This window comes from Pristiophorus japonicus, chromosome 2 (genome assembly GCF_044704955.1).
Source record: "Pristiophorus japonicus isolate sPriJap1 chromosome 2, sPriJap1.hap1, whole genome shotgun sequence".
NCBI classification, from domain to species: Eukaryota; Metazoa; Chordata; class Chondrichthyes; family Pristiophoridae; genus Pristiophorus; species Pristiophorus japonicus.
In genome coordinates, this window is record NC_091978.1 from 345416521 (window position 1) to 345431859 (window position 15339).

The 15339-nt window shown below is 44.1% G+C and overlaps 1 protein-coding gene across 7 annotated transcripts in view; it reads left to right on the forward strand.

Moving 5' to 3' along the window:
* Positions 1–15339, forward strand: part of sclt1 (sodium channel and clathrin linker 1) — a 111899-nt gene that overhangs the window by 71207 nt on the left and 25353 nt on the right. For all 7 annotated transcript variants that reach the window (XM_070872185.1, XM_070872186.1, XM_070872187.1 and 4 more), the window contains 3 exons: positions 2733–2878; positions 4378–4570; positions 11460–11656. In XM_070872185.1, coding sequence (XP_070728286.1) covers positions 2733–2878; positions 4378–4570; positions 11460–11656 — 536 coding nt within the window. The remainder of the gene's footprint in view (positions 1–2732; positions 2879–4377; positions 4571–11459; positions 11657–15339) is intronic.

A 15339-nucleotide genomic window follows, 5' to 3' on the forward strand; every position in this document is an offset into this window, starting at 1 on the left:
AACCTTCCCTCCATCCGGGAATCAATGTAGGTCGGTAAGCACAGGGGTGATGGGTGAATGAGACTTGGCGTGATTTAGGATACAGAGAGTGAAAGGTAGGAGGACGGCAAGAGAACATTGGAATAGTTGAGTGGAGGTAACAAAGGTGTGATGGAATACTCACCATTCCTGAATGGGTGCAGCCACAACAACACTCAAGAAGCTCAATGCCATCCAGGGCACAGCAATTGGTTTGAACAGTACCCCTGCCACTGTACTCAATATCCAACCTCTCCATTACCAGCACACTGTGGCTGCAATATGTAAGGTCGACAGGATGCGCTGTATCAACTCATCAACATTACTTCAAATTGCCTCCCTACTCTCCAATCTCTACCACCAAGAAGGACAAGAGCAATAATGTAATGGGAACACGTCACCTTCAAGTTCAAGTTGGACCTCCAAGTTGGACATATATTACCATTTCTTCATTGTCGCTGGGTCAAAATCCTGGAATTTTGTATCCAACACTATTGCAGGAGTGGCATCAGCATAAGGACTGCAGCAAGGCAAGGAGAAGGCCGACCACCACCTTGTCAGAGATGGGAAATAACTGCAGCCTTGCCAGCATCGCTCACATCCCAAGAACAAATTATTTAAAAAGAAACTAAGTGTAAGATATGTTCTGTGCATGTTTATGATTGGAATTTTGTCAGTTTTTAATAATTCTTGTGTGACTCACAAGCTTTAATTTGTGGTTATACTGTATTATGCAAATCCCCAGTGATTTGAATCTTATATCTTAGAGCTGTGGCTGAAGCAATGAAATGCTGTGGCCTTAATAACGTGATGAGTGCTTTTCATTCACTGTTCTTAGAGCTGATTTGAACCATGATCCTGCTGCAAGCCATGTATCATATATCATTTAGTGTGTGAGCACTAACCTTTCACCTTAATGGCCTTATTTAAAATGCCTTTTCCATTTAAGTCTTGTACATCCATAAATATGGACTTCTGACTACAGATTAGGTTTAGATTTTTAACAAACTTGCAAATAACTTTTCTCACTGCAAATTTATTTGAAAGAGATAGAATTCAGTAAACTTTCTATTTGTGCATGAGTGATGTCTAACCAAATGAGTGCCTCCAATAGCAGTGCAAGAACTTAAGATTGCTTGTGAACATGTCACATTTTAGGCTGGGGAGGAAGACACCAAAACTGATTCAAAACAAAGTTGAATTCATGCATACTCATTTCTTGTTTTTGAAAAGCTTGAATACTGTTGGCATTGATAGGAACATGAACTACAATAAAGACTTTGAATGCTTCTAGAGTCAAGCACGTGTTTCTTTGATATACTTTCTGCAGTACACAAAGTTTAAATAATTGAATTGATTTTTAAGTTAATTGATCTGCAACAAGCCTTAAAAAAAAACTTACTTAGCACCCTTTCATTTCCTCCTACAATTAACACGCTAATTATTCTGACCCTGAGGTTTTTCACTGTTCATATCCAGTTGTTCCTTTCTGTGGGTCCCATGCTCACAGTTTGCAATCCAAGCTCCATCAATCAGCGAGCTATCATTGGTGAAAACCACGGGACAAGGATAATTGTCAACAGGCAATTAATGTGAAAACACAGAATTACAGTGATCAAGCTGGAGCTGACAGCAAGAGATCAAAGGAGAAGAACCAAACTAATAGTAATTAAGCCACATGCTGATCAATATGTGGCCAGCAGCAAGTATTGTTAGGAACATGATAAACCTGAGAGCTAGAAATCCATAAAATAGTAGTTTAAAGAGTAACATATGCTCCACACTTAATGGAAAAACACTTCAGAGAGTCACAGGCCTGTTACTGATATCACTTTTTTTGCCAATGTATTTAATGTCTTTTTGGCCTTGACTCCTTGCTATAGGGTTCCACAGACATCTTTCATGCTCTGGTATTTTGCACAAGTGGGCACTATTCATGTGTAAGCCTTGTTGGTGAGCATCTGGAAGTTGTTCGATCACAGAGGCATCACTGCTTAGTCTGACTGACATTGCCTGATGTACATGCCCCCACACACCTAGGGTTACTGGATAGCAATTGGTAGCAGAGACCCTAGCTCTTTCATTTTTTCTTCAACTTCCCTCACCCTAACCCATATCACTGAAGCCAATTGTAGCACCTCTTGCTAATACCTCATCTGAGATCAATTACGTCAGTATAGATCAAGGATTGCGCTGTACCTGGTCTGTATGGCTCAGCAACTCCGTGTATAAACACTGAGACATCTGAGGAGCTCAATTTCATTTCATGTATGCTTTTTAAAAAAAAAAAGCTTAAACGATAAAATGAATGACATTTTTATGTTAACCATACACGTGCCGCACGCACATGCAAAGAATGCTTCATGTGGCACTCTTTCAAACTTTAGCATTCAGCAGTACTCAAATCATTTTTATCACTGACCAGGGTCCGCTTTTCTTAAAGGAACAATGTATCAGATGTTTTCCCTTGTAGAAAGAACTGTAATATCATTATTTATATGTGGAATTAGACTGTTTCTCATATTTTATAAAGAAGTTCAATCAACAGTAGGTGGTCTAACATTTGAACCCCTTTCCATTATATTTATTGACCACTTGCTTTCTGAAGGAACTAATTTCACCAATTATATTTTCATCTCCTCCCTCCCCTCCACCCCCCAAATCCCAAGTTGAACAGCGGACTTAAAATTCTCACATCAAAAATTCTGTTTCAGCTTTATCGAAACGGCACAGGCACTGAAGATGATCACAGAAAAATCGATGAACTGCATCAGCGATGTCTGAATGCAGAACGTTCAAAAGATGACCTCCAGATTAGTCTAAAAGCAGCACAAAACAAAATCAGGAAACTTGAGATAAAGTAAGAATGTCTTCCTTTGGTATTAGTGTTACATTTCATGGCTTAGCACATTTCTCTGTTTCTAATGTCTCTATATTGTAAATATCTGCCAATCACATAATACATAGTTATAGAATTAGCTCATTGAAGTGGCCTTGCACTGAGAAACTTCCAATAATTCGTCCAAGAGCATTCCCAGTCCTTGGCAATGTTCTCCTAAATCTGCCATTCAGAGGCAGCCTGGGACATCTCTCGCAGTGAATTTTCTCATCCCATTGGGATGCGTTGCTCCATCGCAACATTATTGTACAGCGTGAGGGATCAAACCTGTGCCCGCTACTCCATAGTGCCATGCATTGGTGTAGCACATTGGAGCAAGAAAAGATAATGATGTTTTCACAATATTATAGACTAGACTGCTTCCCCAAAGTCCGACTTCACACATTACGAACCAATTGCTTCTAAAGCAGTCTCGTCCTTGATTGCGTCTTGGTCCTCTTAAAATTCACTGTTTTTAGCAGAAGTTTTATTGATCCTTTGGATTAATGGTAATAGTGCAGAAATAACGTTTTTACTAAATTCAAAGGTTGTGCTGTGTCTGTCCTATGATTTAAGCTGTGCTACAGTTTATTGGATGAGTTTTCACTTACACTTGGATCACAGCTTGAATGTTTCGGACTGATTTAACTCGTGGACATAGCTGACACTGATCATAAACCTGCCAACAAAATCCAAGACTGTAAATTTTTGATTGCACTTATTTATGGCACAAAATTAATATATGAACATTTCATTAAATCATCTATGATGTATATAAACACGCTTAACATTTGCTACAAATAGTTGTGGTAACAAGTGTGCAAAATATGCGGTATTATAAATAATTTCTGTCAATGTCTCGGCTAGTTTAATAAAAATAATAAACAGCTTGTAACTAAGCAATACAGACCAGGAAGGCCCAAAGTTCAATTCTCTGGGCTGAGATAACTGATCTCAGTTGGAGCAGCAAAAGGAAATGGAACTATTAGCTTCAGTGCCTCAATGAGATGTGGTAGATGGAATGGGAGGAGACTTGTTTGGAGTATGCCAGCACAGACTAGTTGGGCCGAATGGCCTGTTTCTGTGCTGTATATTCTATGTAAAAAGATTATAAAAGGGAAAATTAACAAGGGTTCCCACTTCTGAGCACTATCCTGTGATTTCTATTTGAACTGTACATACGTGGATGTCGGGTGAGAACAAGATTGGTTTTGAGTGTGAGGCCCCTGTGGTTGAGTTATCCAGAGACTCAATTTAGGCTCACGCCTGAAGAGTGGATATTTGGGTGAGGTACTGGTATCTTTGAATGGTACCACAGCAGAGTAAGTGCCCTCAGTAAAGAATGGGGTAGACTTTGAAAAATGGTTAGTGATGAAATATAACTGTTACAATTTATATTCCATATCTTATAGATACCCACAGAGAATATGACCAATAATTATGGCTGCTATGGTTAACTTTCTATTCTGTTCATTTTGTAGTTATGAAGAGGAAATGTCCCGTTGCAAAGAAATGATCCAGAAACTGCAGAGTACTCTGGACTCTGCTCGTGGAGACTGTGACATGGTCAGTGAGGAACGATTGAAATTACAGAAAGAAAATGAGCAACTTCGCAAAGAGATGGAAGAACTGAAGAAAATTAGCCTGGACGTACAAAGGAAAGCAAGGCAACAGGTATGAGAAAGTACAAAAGTGAAAGAAAAATTGCAAATGCTGGAAATCTGAAATATAAATAGAAAATTCTGAAAATAGACAGCAGGTCAATGTGTATCTGCAAAGAGAAAGGACAAGTTAACATTTTGGGTATATAAGAACATAGGAACATAAGAAATAGGAGCAGAATTAGGCCATTTGGCCCCTCGAGCCTGCTCCGCCATTCAATAAGATCATGGCTGATCTGATCATGGACTCAGCTCCACTTCCTTGCCCGCTCCCCATAATCCTTTACTCCCTTATTGCTCAAAAATCTGACTATCTCCGCCTTAAATATATTCAATGACCCAGCCTCCACAGCTCTCTGGGGCAGAGAATTCCATAGATTTACAACCTTCTGAGAGAAGAAATTCCTCTTCATCTCAGTTTTAAATGGGCAGGCCCTTAATCGAAGACTAAAGTCCCCTAGTTTTAGTTTCCCCTATGAGTGGAAATATCCTCGCTGCATCCATCTTGTTGAGCCCCCTCATTATAATAAGTTTCAGTAAGATCACCCTCATTATTCAATAAGATCACCTCTCATTCTTCTGAACTCCAATGTGTATAGGCTCAACCTACCCTCATAAGTCACCCCCCTCATCTCCGGAATAAACCTAGTGATCCTTCTTTGAACAGCCTCCAATGCAAGTATATCCTTCCTTAAATATGGAGACCAAAACTGTACGCAGTGCTCCAGGTGTGGCCTCACCAATACCCTATACAGTTGTAGCAGGACTTCTCTGTTTTTATCCTTCATCAAAAGTTGAGACAAGTATTGCAGGGCATGAAATTGATCTTAAATCATCATGTAACCTTTGGGGCTTGAGGGGAAACATGTTTGATTTGGATGTTTTCTACCCTGTTCTGGGGAAATACGTAAATTGTAACACTGCTCCCCTCCAATACTGCAACTAAAATTGGTTGAATCAGTACAGACCAGCGATTGAACCTGAAACATTCCTGCTTGTAATGGCTCAACATCACACCTCATGGTTCATTTAGACACACAGCCATCCTGTGACTTTTGTCCTTCAGCATCTTCTGATGCATTTTGATGCCATTACAAAAAACAAATTCTAATAGACCCTTGTGGTACAATCATCTCTCTCTCTCCTCTCCCCCTCTTTATCCTAACTCTCTGTCTCTGTATCCTAACTCTATCTCTCTCTCTCTGTCTCTGTATCCTAACTCTGTCTCTCTCTCTCTGTCTCTGTCTCTCTCTCTCTCTCTGCCTTAAAACTCGCCTCTTTCAACAAGCTTTTGGTCACCTGCCCTAATTTCTCCTTGTGTAGCTCGGTGTCAATTTTTTTGTCTCATAATACTCCTGTGAAGCACCTTGGGACGTTTCACTGTTAAAGGCACTATATAAATACGTTGTTGTTGTTGCCCGTCTCCCTATCCTACCGCACTCGCCCTATCCTACCGCACTCGCCCTATCCTACCGCACTCGCCCTATCCTACCGCACTCGCTCTCAGACCTATCTTTATCTCTCTTTCTCCCTTATCATGGGGCATGAAAGTGATCCAGTCAGAGTTGCATGTTTTTGCAGAAAGCAGGAGAACTTGTAGTGTTGGGGGAAACAATTACAAGAGCTTAAAGAGGATAAGTCACAGGGCCATGATAGCATGCAGCTAAGCTGTTGAAATGTCAGAAAGGAGATAACAGAGGCTCTGGCTGTAATTTAAAATTTTCCTTAAATATGCAAATTATCTGATGGGACTGGAGAATAGCCGATATAGCACCTTTATTCAAGAAAGGAATGAAGGATAAACTGGGTAACTGCAGATCAGTTAGTTAGTGTATGCAAACTTAGAATCCATCAGAGATAAAATGATCACGCCTTCCGAGATGCATGGGTTAACCAAGGACAGTCAGCATAGATTTGTTAATGGAAAGTTGTGTTTGACAAGTTTGAGGTTTTTGAAGATGTGACTGACTGGATATAAAAAGAAAATGAAATAGATGTAGTGTGTATATATTTTCAGAAGGTGTTAGGGTGCTATGGAACCTCTTCCTGTCTACCACCACAAGCAGCAGGCCTCACTTTCACCAGCAGCTAATGCTACTCTATCTTGCCAGGCCCCATTTGAACCCAGTCCAACTTCTTGCGTGTTAGTCCCGATCAAAATATTTAAAGCGACTGAACACCGATAAATGGTCAGGTTAAATCATCAAGTGTGGTTGCTTGCATAAAGCCCATCCCTCGACTTAAGCTGGGACAAGGGGCCAGGAAATCGGGGCCCTTGTCTTCAGTACTATTTTATATATTTAAACCTGTAAATACCTTGTGTAACCACCAGAGGGCTCATCCCCTGGAGTCCCAAGCGATCCCACAATCCCTTGGGAGCACTTGTACTTAAGGTGGCCTCACAGGCTGGAGAGGCACTCTGGAGACCTGTAATAAAAGACTATGGTCACACTTTGCTTTGAGCTCACAGAATTTGGTTAGACTCTTTATTCATACATAACAACTGGCGACGAGATACAGATGACGCACCTAACGATGCAGAGAACAGTGGGCATCCTGGAGAAATTTTTGGAGGGAGATGATTGGGAAACCTTCGTGGAGCGACTCGACCAATACTTCGTGGCCAACGAGCTGAAAGGAGCAGCGAACGCTGCCAAACAAATAGCGATTCTCCTCACCAACGTATGGCTTCATAAAATCTGCTCGCTCCAGCGAAACCCACAGAGAAATCATACGATGATTTGTGCACAGTGGTCCAGGAGCATCTGAACCCGAAGGAAAGCGTTCTGATGGCGAGGTACCGGTTCTACACGTACAAAAGGTCTGAAGGCCAGGAAGTGGCGAGTTAATGTCGCCGAGCTAAGACTCCTTGCAGGACATTGCGAATTTGAAGGACATTTGGAGCACATGCTCAGAGACGACTTTGTACTTGGCATTGGCCATGAAGTGATACTTCGCAAACTTTTGACTGTAGAGTCCCCAACCTTGAGTAAAGCCATAGCAATAGCCCAGGCATTCATTGCCACCAGTGACAATACCAAGCAAATCTCTCAGCACACAAGTGCTGCTACAAGTACTGTGAACAAAGTAATGTTGTTTTCGAATCGGAACATACAGGGCAAGCCTTGCATGCCTGCAGCTGCACGTCCGCAGATGTCTGAGTCCACCATCAAGGGTGATGAATGTTAGACCATTAACACCTTGTTGGCGCTGCAGGGGTGATCATCGTTTCCATTCATGCCGCTTCAAAGGATATGTTTGCAAGGGCTGTGGAACAATGGGACATTTCCAACACATGTGCAGGCAAGCTGCAAACCCTGCTAATCCTGCAAACCACCATGTTGCAGAGGAGGACAGATCCACGGCGGATCACGACGAACCAGAGCCTCAGACCGAGGAGGCAGAGGTATATGGGATGCACACATTTACCACAAAGTGTCCCCCGATAATGCTGAAGGTTGAATTAAATAGACTCCCGGTGTCAATGGAGCTGGACACGGGCGGGAGCCAGTCCATTATGAGCAAAAAGACTTTCGATAAATTGTGGTGCACCAAGGCCTCAAGGCCAGTCCTGACTCCCATTCGCACTAAACTGAGAACTTACACAAAGGAACTGATTCGTGTAATCGGCAGTAAAGGTCTCCTACGATGGAGCGGTGCACAAATTACCACTCTGGGTGGCACCAGGCAATGGTCCCACACTGCTCGGCAGGAGCTGGCTGGGAAAGATACGCTAGAACGAGGACGACGTCTGAGCGCTCTCGCCCATCGACGACACTTCGTGTGCCCAGGTCTTAAACAAGTTCACTTCGCTGATCGAACCAGGCATCGGGAAGTTACAAGGAGCAAAAGTGCAGATCCACCTAATTCCAGGGGCGCGAGAGCAGTACTGTACTTGATGAGAGAGAGGGTGGAGATCGAGCTGGACCGGCTGCAACGAGAGGCCATCATTTCGCCGATCGAATTCAACCAGTGGGCCAGTCCGATTTTTCCAGTCCTCAAGGGAGATGGCACCGTCAGAATCTGTGGTGATTACAAAGTAACTATCAATCGTTTCTCCCTGTAGGATCAATACCCACTACCAAAGGCAGACGACCTTTTTGCGACGCTGGCGGGACGAAAGATGTTCACTAAGCTGGACGCAGGAGCTGGAGGAATCATCGAAGGGCCTCACCTGCATCAACACACACAAAGGTCGCTTCATTTACAACAGATGCCCATTTGGGATTCGATCAGCCGCGGCAATATTCCAGAGAAACTTGGAAAGCTTACTGAAGTCGGTCCCGCGCACCGTGGTCTTCCATGATGACATCTTGATTACAGGTCGGACACAGTCGAGCATCTGCAGAACCTGGAGGAGGTTCTTCCCCGGCTCAACCGCGTGGGGCTCAGGTTAAAACGATCGAGGTGCGTTTTCCTGGCGCCTGAAGTGGAGTTCCTGGGGAGAAGAATCACGGCAGACAGCATCAGGCCCACCGATTCGAAGACAGAGGCAATCGAGAACGCACCGAGGCCACAGGACGTGACGGAGCTGCGGTCGTTTCTAGGACTCCTGAACTACTTTGGTAACTTCTTACTGGGTCTCAGCACACTGTTAGAACCACTGCACGCCTTACTGTGTAAAGGAGACGAATGGGTGTGGGCTAAAAACCAAGAAAATGCCTTTGTAAAAGCTAGAAAACTTATGCTCAAACAAATTGCTTGTGTTGTATGATCCATGTAAGTGTTTGGTACTAGCATGTGATGTGTCGTCATACGGGTGTGTATTGCAACAAGCTAATGAACCTGGTAAATTGCAACCGGTTGCTTATGCATCTAGAAGTCTGTCTAAGGCTGAAAGGGCCTATAACATGATTGAAAAAGAAGCATTAGCGTGTGTTTATGGGGTAAAGAAAATGTATCAATATCTGTTTGGGCTCAAATTTGAATTGGAAACTGACCGTAAGCCATTGATATCCCTCTTTTCTGAAAGTAAGGGGATAAATATGAATGCATCGGCCCGCATCCAGAGATGGGTGCTCACGTTATCTGCATACAACTACGCCATCCGCCACAGGCCAGGCACAGAAAACTGTGCCGATGCTCTCAGTAGGCTGCCATTACCCACCACGGGGGTGGAAATGGCACAGCCCGCAGATTTAGTCATGGTAATGGAAGCACTCGAGAGTGAGCAATCACCCGTTAACACCCGACAGACTAGAACCTGGACAAGCCAGGACCCCTTACTGTCCTTAGTAAAAAAAACTGTGTGCTTCATGGGAGCTGGTCCAATGTCCCATTAGAAATGCAGGAAGAGATAAAGCCGTACCAGCAGCACAAAGATGAAATGTCGATACAGGCAGACTACCTTCTGTGGGGTAATCGAGTAGTGGTACCCAAAAAGGGCAGGGACACTTTTATTAGTGATTTCCACAGTACTCACCCAGGCATTGTAATGATGAAAGCGATAGCCAGATCCCACGTTTGGTGGCCCGGTATTGATGCGGACTTAGACTCCTGCGTGCACAAATGTAACACATGTACACAGTTAAGCAATGCACCCAGGGAGGCGCCATTAAGTTTATGGTCTTGGCCCTCCAAACCGTGGTCTGGGGTCCATGTCGACAATGCAGGCCCGTTCTTGGGTAAAATGTTCCTAGTGATTGTAGATGCTTACCCCAAATGGATTGAATGTGAGATAATGTTGGCAAACACGTCCGCTGCCACCACTGAAAGCCTGCGGGCCATGTTTGCCACGCATGGCCTGCCTGATGTCCTTGTGAACGACAACGGGCCGTGTTTCACCAGTGCCGAGTTCAAAGAGTTCATGACCCGCAATGGGATCAAACATGTTGCATCTGCCCCGTTCAAACTAGCATCCAATGGCCAGGCAGAGAGAGCAGTGCAAACAATCAAGCAGAGCTTGAAGAGGGTAACTGAAGGCTCACTGCAGATTCGCCTATCCCGAGTCCTGCTTAGTTACCGCTCGAGACCCCACTCGCTCACTGGGATTCCACCTGCTGAACTGCTCATGAAAAGGGCACTTAAGACGAGGCTTTTGTTAGTCCACCTTGGTCAACATGAACAGGTAGAGAGCAGGTGGCTTCAACAAAGTACATATCATGATAGCGTAAATGTGTCACGAGAAATTGAAATTAATGATCCTGTATTTGTATTGAACTATGGACAAGGTCCCAAGTGGCTTCCCGGCACAGTTGTGGCCAAAGAGGTGGGTAGGGTGTTTCGGGTCAAACTTTCAAATGGACTCATCTACAGGAAACACTTGGACCAAACCAAATACAGATTCACGGACTATCCTGAGCAACCCACATTAAATCCTACCTTTTTTGACCCCCCAACACACACACCAGTGGCAACCGACACAGCGGTTGACCACGAAGCAGAACCCATCACCCGCAGCAGCCCAGCAGGACTCATCACACCAGGCAGCCCAGCAAGGCCAACCGCACAACAGCCCAGTGAGGGCCCAAGAAAAGACTCACCAAAACCAGCAGTTGCACCAAGATGATCATCCAGGGAAAGAAAGGCCCCAGATCGACTCACCTTGTAAATAGTTACATTGTTGACTTTGGGGTGGGGGGGGGGGGCAGTGTTATATATGTAAACCTGTAAATACCTTGTGTGACCACCAGAGGGCTCATCCCTTGGAGTCCCAAGGGATCCCACAATCTCTTGGGAGCACCTGTATTTAAGGAGGCCTCACAGGCTGGAGAGGCACTCTGGAGACCTGTAATAAAAGACTACGGTCACACTTTGCTTTGAGCTCACAGTATCTGGTCAGACTCTTCATTCGTACATAACAAATACAGTATAGAAATAAATTTTGCGCATGGTAAGACATCTGCATACAAAAAGAATTAGTGCAAATCTTATTAACAGTCCCTATGCTTTGTTTCATTTAGGTAGCAACCCTGGAACATGAGTTCTCCCTGAAGGAACATGGATTTGAAATCCAGCTAAGGGAACTGGAGGATACCAGTCGGAATTCAACTAGTGAGCTGAAACGTTTATTAACGGCACAGCAGAAAGCAGCCAGTCGGTGGAGAGATGAAGTCAGGAAACTAACTGAAGCCTTTGAGACTAAACAAAACAACCTGAAGTAAGTGAACTTTACTATCTTAGGGCCTTTAGGTAAATTTAAAACAAATATCTTTTGCAGAAATGGGGATTGTGACCGTTAAGTAATCAATGTGAACAAATCTCTCTTACATTTTAATAATCTGCATTTTGTGTACTATTATTTTGCAAGTTTTCAATACTTGCATGTTTAAATAATTTTGTAACATAAATTTGAGACTATGGGGAGAATTTAACATGAAGGAGTGGTGGGGGATTAAAGTCAGCAAAAATTGGCGCGTTGGGAAGCCAACTCCAACCTGCCGACTTCCGCGTTTAACTCGGGCGCATTAGGCTGGTTATGAGGTGGGTTACCTTTTTAATTACGCTAGTCACTCAATTGCAGCAATATTTTAGCAGACATTTAAATTTAACAGATTTCCCAGGATTACTGAAACTTGCTCGTGAAATTGGCAATTGGTGGGGGGGGATGCATTAATCTCATAGAAATAATGCAATAAATACTCAGTACTCATGGGCTGCTTTCTTACCTACCAGTAGGAGAGTTTACTTTCTACACTTTGGAGGTTTTCTGAATCACATCAGATGGGTCGCATCTTAGCTGCCTTAGTTTAGACCTCGGACGAGAAGCAATATGAGCAGCAGCAGCTTGCCGTTGACAGGCTTGCAGCTGGACAGCAGAGAGGGGTGCAGCTCGCAGGAGGCACTACCTGCGACACAGGGTGTGAAAGCAGAGGCGGAGGTTCCATGACCTGTCAGAACAGCAGTGCTTCCGAAGGCTCAGGATGTCATATCAGGTGGTGGCAGACATCTGCAATCTTCTAGAGGAAGGTCTGCTCCCTGCTAGACCTGGTGGCCACATGTTACCAGTGGTTGTGTAAGAGACCACCGCCCTCAACCTTTTTGTCTCTAGATCCTTCCTGGGCTCTGCCGGAGACATTCAGGATCTCAGTCGGCAGCACACAAATACATAAAGGTGGTGGCTTATAGAATTATAGAATAGAACAGCACAAAAGGAGGCCATTCCATTGAATTTGTGCTGGCTCTTTCAAAGAGCAATCAAGTTATTCCCAGTCTCTGGTTTCTTTCCCCATATCTCTGTAATTTTCTCTCCTTCAAGTATTTATTCACTTCCCTTTTGAATGCTACTATTGAATATGTATCTGCCAGCCTAACAGGCATGCTTTCCAACTCCTAACCAATCATTTGCAGAATAAAAAGTTTGTTCTCAAGTCCCCTCCGGTTATATTACCACTCACCTTAAAGCTGTGCACTCTGCTTATTTAACCTTCAGCATCTATAAACTAAACCAGCACGAATCAACTGACCCAACATCTATAAAGTAAACCAACACCAATAAGCTGACCCAGCATCTATAAACTAATCCAGCACCAATAAACTAAACTCGCAACCAGAAACTAAACCAGCATCTATCAACTAAACAAGCACCGATAATCTTTTTCTGCAACCAGAACCTGACTCAGCATCTATAAACTGACCCAGCACTCGGACACTATACAGTACAATATATTGTAGGGTTGCTTGCCAGGGCAATTATGTGAACCTTGCCTGTGATGATGCCAGTCAGAATGAGCGGGTGCTTGGGTTTGCGTCTCTGGCTGACTTCTCATAGGTGCATGGCATCATCGACTAAACACACGTGGCAACCCACACGGCACCAGATCAACCAGGCGTATTTGTAAACCACAAGGGCTTCCACTCCATCAATGTGAAGCTGCCGTGCAACTACTAAAAGATATTAATGTAGGTGTGTGCAAGGTTCCCGGGGAGCTGCCATGATGCTTTCATCCTGCAGCAGTCCAAGCTCTCTCATGTCTTTGGAAGCAGACTTAAGTGGTGGCTGCTAGGAGTCAATGGCACCCGAGAGAAACCCGAGCAATGAAGCCCAAAAGCGCTACAATGAAAGCCAGATGACCATCAGATGGGTTATTGAGCGTGCCATTGGCATGCCCAAGATGCGCTTCAGGTGCCTGAATAGATCTAGAGGCACCCTTCAGTACGCGCCAGCCAGGGTGTCCAGAATGGTCGTGATGTGCTATGCTCTGAACAACATTGCTCAGCAGCGAGGTATGGAGCTGCAAGACGAACAAGGCACAGAGTGCACATCGTCTGCAGACGAATCAGAGGAGGAGGAAGGTCACGATATCAATACAGCACCAGCTGCTCACATTGCAGCCTGGGATGGCAGGGATGTCTTTATTAATGCAAGGTTCAGTTAGATATCAGTACTGGACTGATGTCCGAGCCATATGCAGCGCCCACTCTGGATGCTCTTGGCTGTTGACATCTGGGTTTGGAGCCGGTGAAGGCCTGCCATAGACTGCTACACCCATGCAGTGGCAGGCTCAGCCATCGGGAGTTGAGGCAGCAAGTTGGGTACTGAGGGAGGGTGGGTGGGCAAAGGGTGAGAAGTTCAAGCACTTTGCGTGAAGTCCCCATTTCCATGCCCCCTTTTGCCTTTATCCCTCTCATGGCCCTGCTGCATTTCACTGCTGCCACTGCTGGAGAGCAGCTTGGTGCAGATCAGTGAGGTGCTGTAAGGTTAAGGTATGTCATCCTATATAAGGCGCCAGACATGTTGGCAGCTAGAGTGTGCACGGCCGTGGTCAAGGTGTGCATGGACTCAGTTCATTGTCGCAATTGATGTTGGTCACTCCATCCATACAAGAAGATATTGTCACAGTGCCATGCGACACCAATCCACTCATGCTTGAAGCGGACTGCTCCATTCTCTCTGTGCTTGGAAAGCCTGTTAGTGCATCTCACATTTTCCGGTGCTCCCCAATGATTATCCTTTTCATTGACAGCCCCCAGGGTTACAGCATCTGTGTCCAGCTGAGCAGAGCTTGGAGTGGGCTGCACCCTCGGACACAGACTCAAGCCATAACTTTAATTCTGATTCCACAACTCCAATATTCTTTTTCTAATGGGGTGCCCAGAAATGTGCATTGCTCCAACTGTGACATAACCAATTTCTTCTACAAATTTAATATTCATATCCTTGCTTTTGTATTCAGTGTCCCTCCATATAAAACCTGGAATCACATTTGTTTTGAATGGCCTTTTCACCTGCACTCCCACTCATAAAGATCCATGTAACTGGACATTTAGATCTTTCTGATCCTGCTCTCTGCTAGGAATCTTATTGGTCACTTCCTTTCCCCCAAATTTACTACATCACAGTTCTTTGCTTTGAACTACATTTGGCACTTATCTACCCACTCTGCTAACGTGTCTATCCCCTGCATTCTTCCCCACAGTTTGCTGTGCCTCTTAATTTGGTATAATTTGCACACTACAATATCCATTCTTTCATGCCTACGTCTTAATGGAATCTTGCTTGCAATGTGGAATATAACCTCAATATTGTACTCCAACACTCGCCCATCTATTTGTCAAATATAATAGCATGCAATCAGAACAGCTACCAAATTTACTTAAAACTCTGAATTAACGCGCTGATTTAGTCTCCAGGCCAGACGATTCCGGGCCACGAGCAGTTCCCTTGCTAAGTGTACTTTTGAATTGAGATTCAGTCTTGAATTTAGAAAACCTCCCTTTTGCACTTTTTACAATGGAATTGTATTGGGAAACATTGCTTCTGTGTCTTCTCTTAATTTAACTGTCTTTTTAAAAAAAAAAAATAAGTTGAAGGTTTAGTTTTTGTTGAAAAATCTTTAGTAT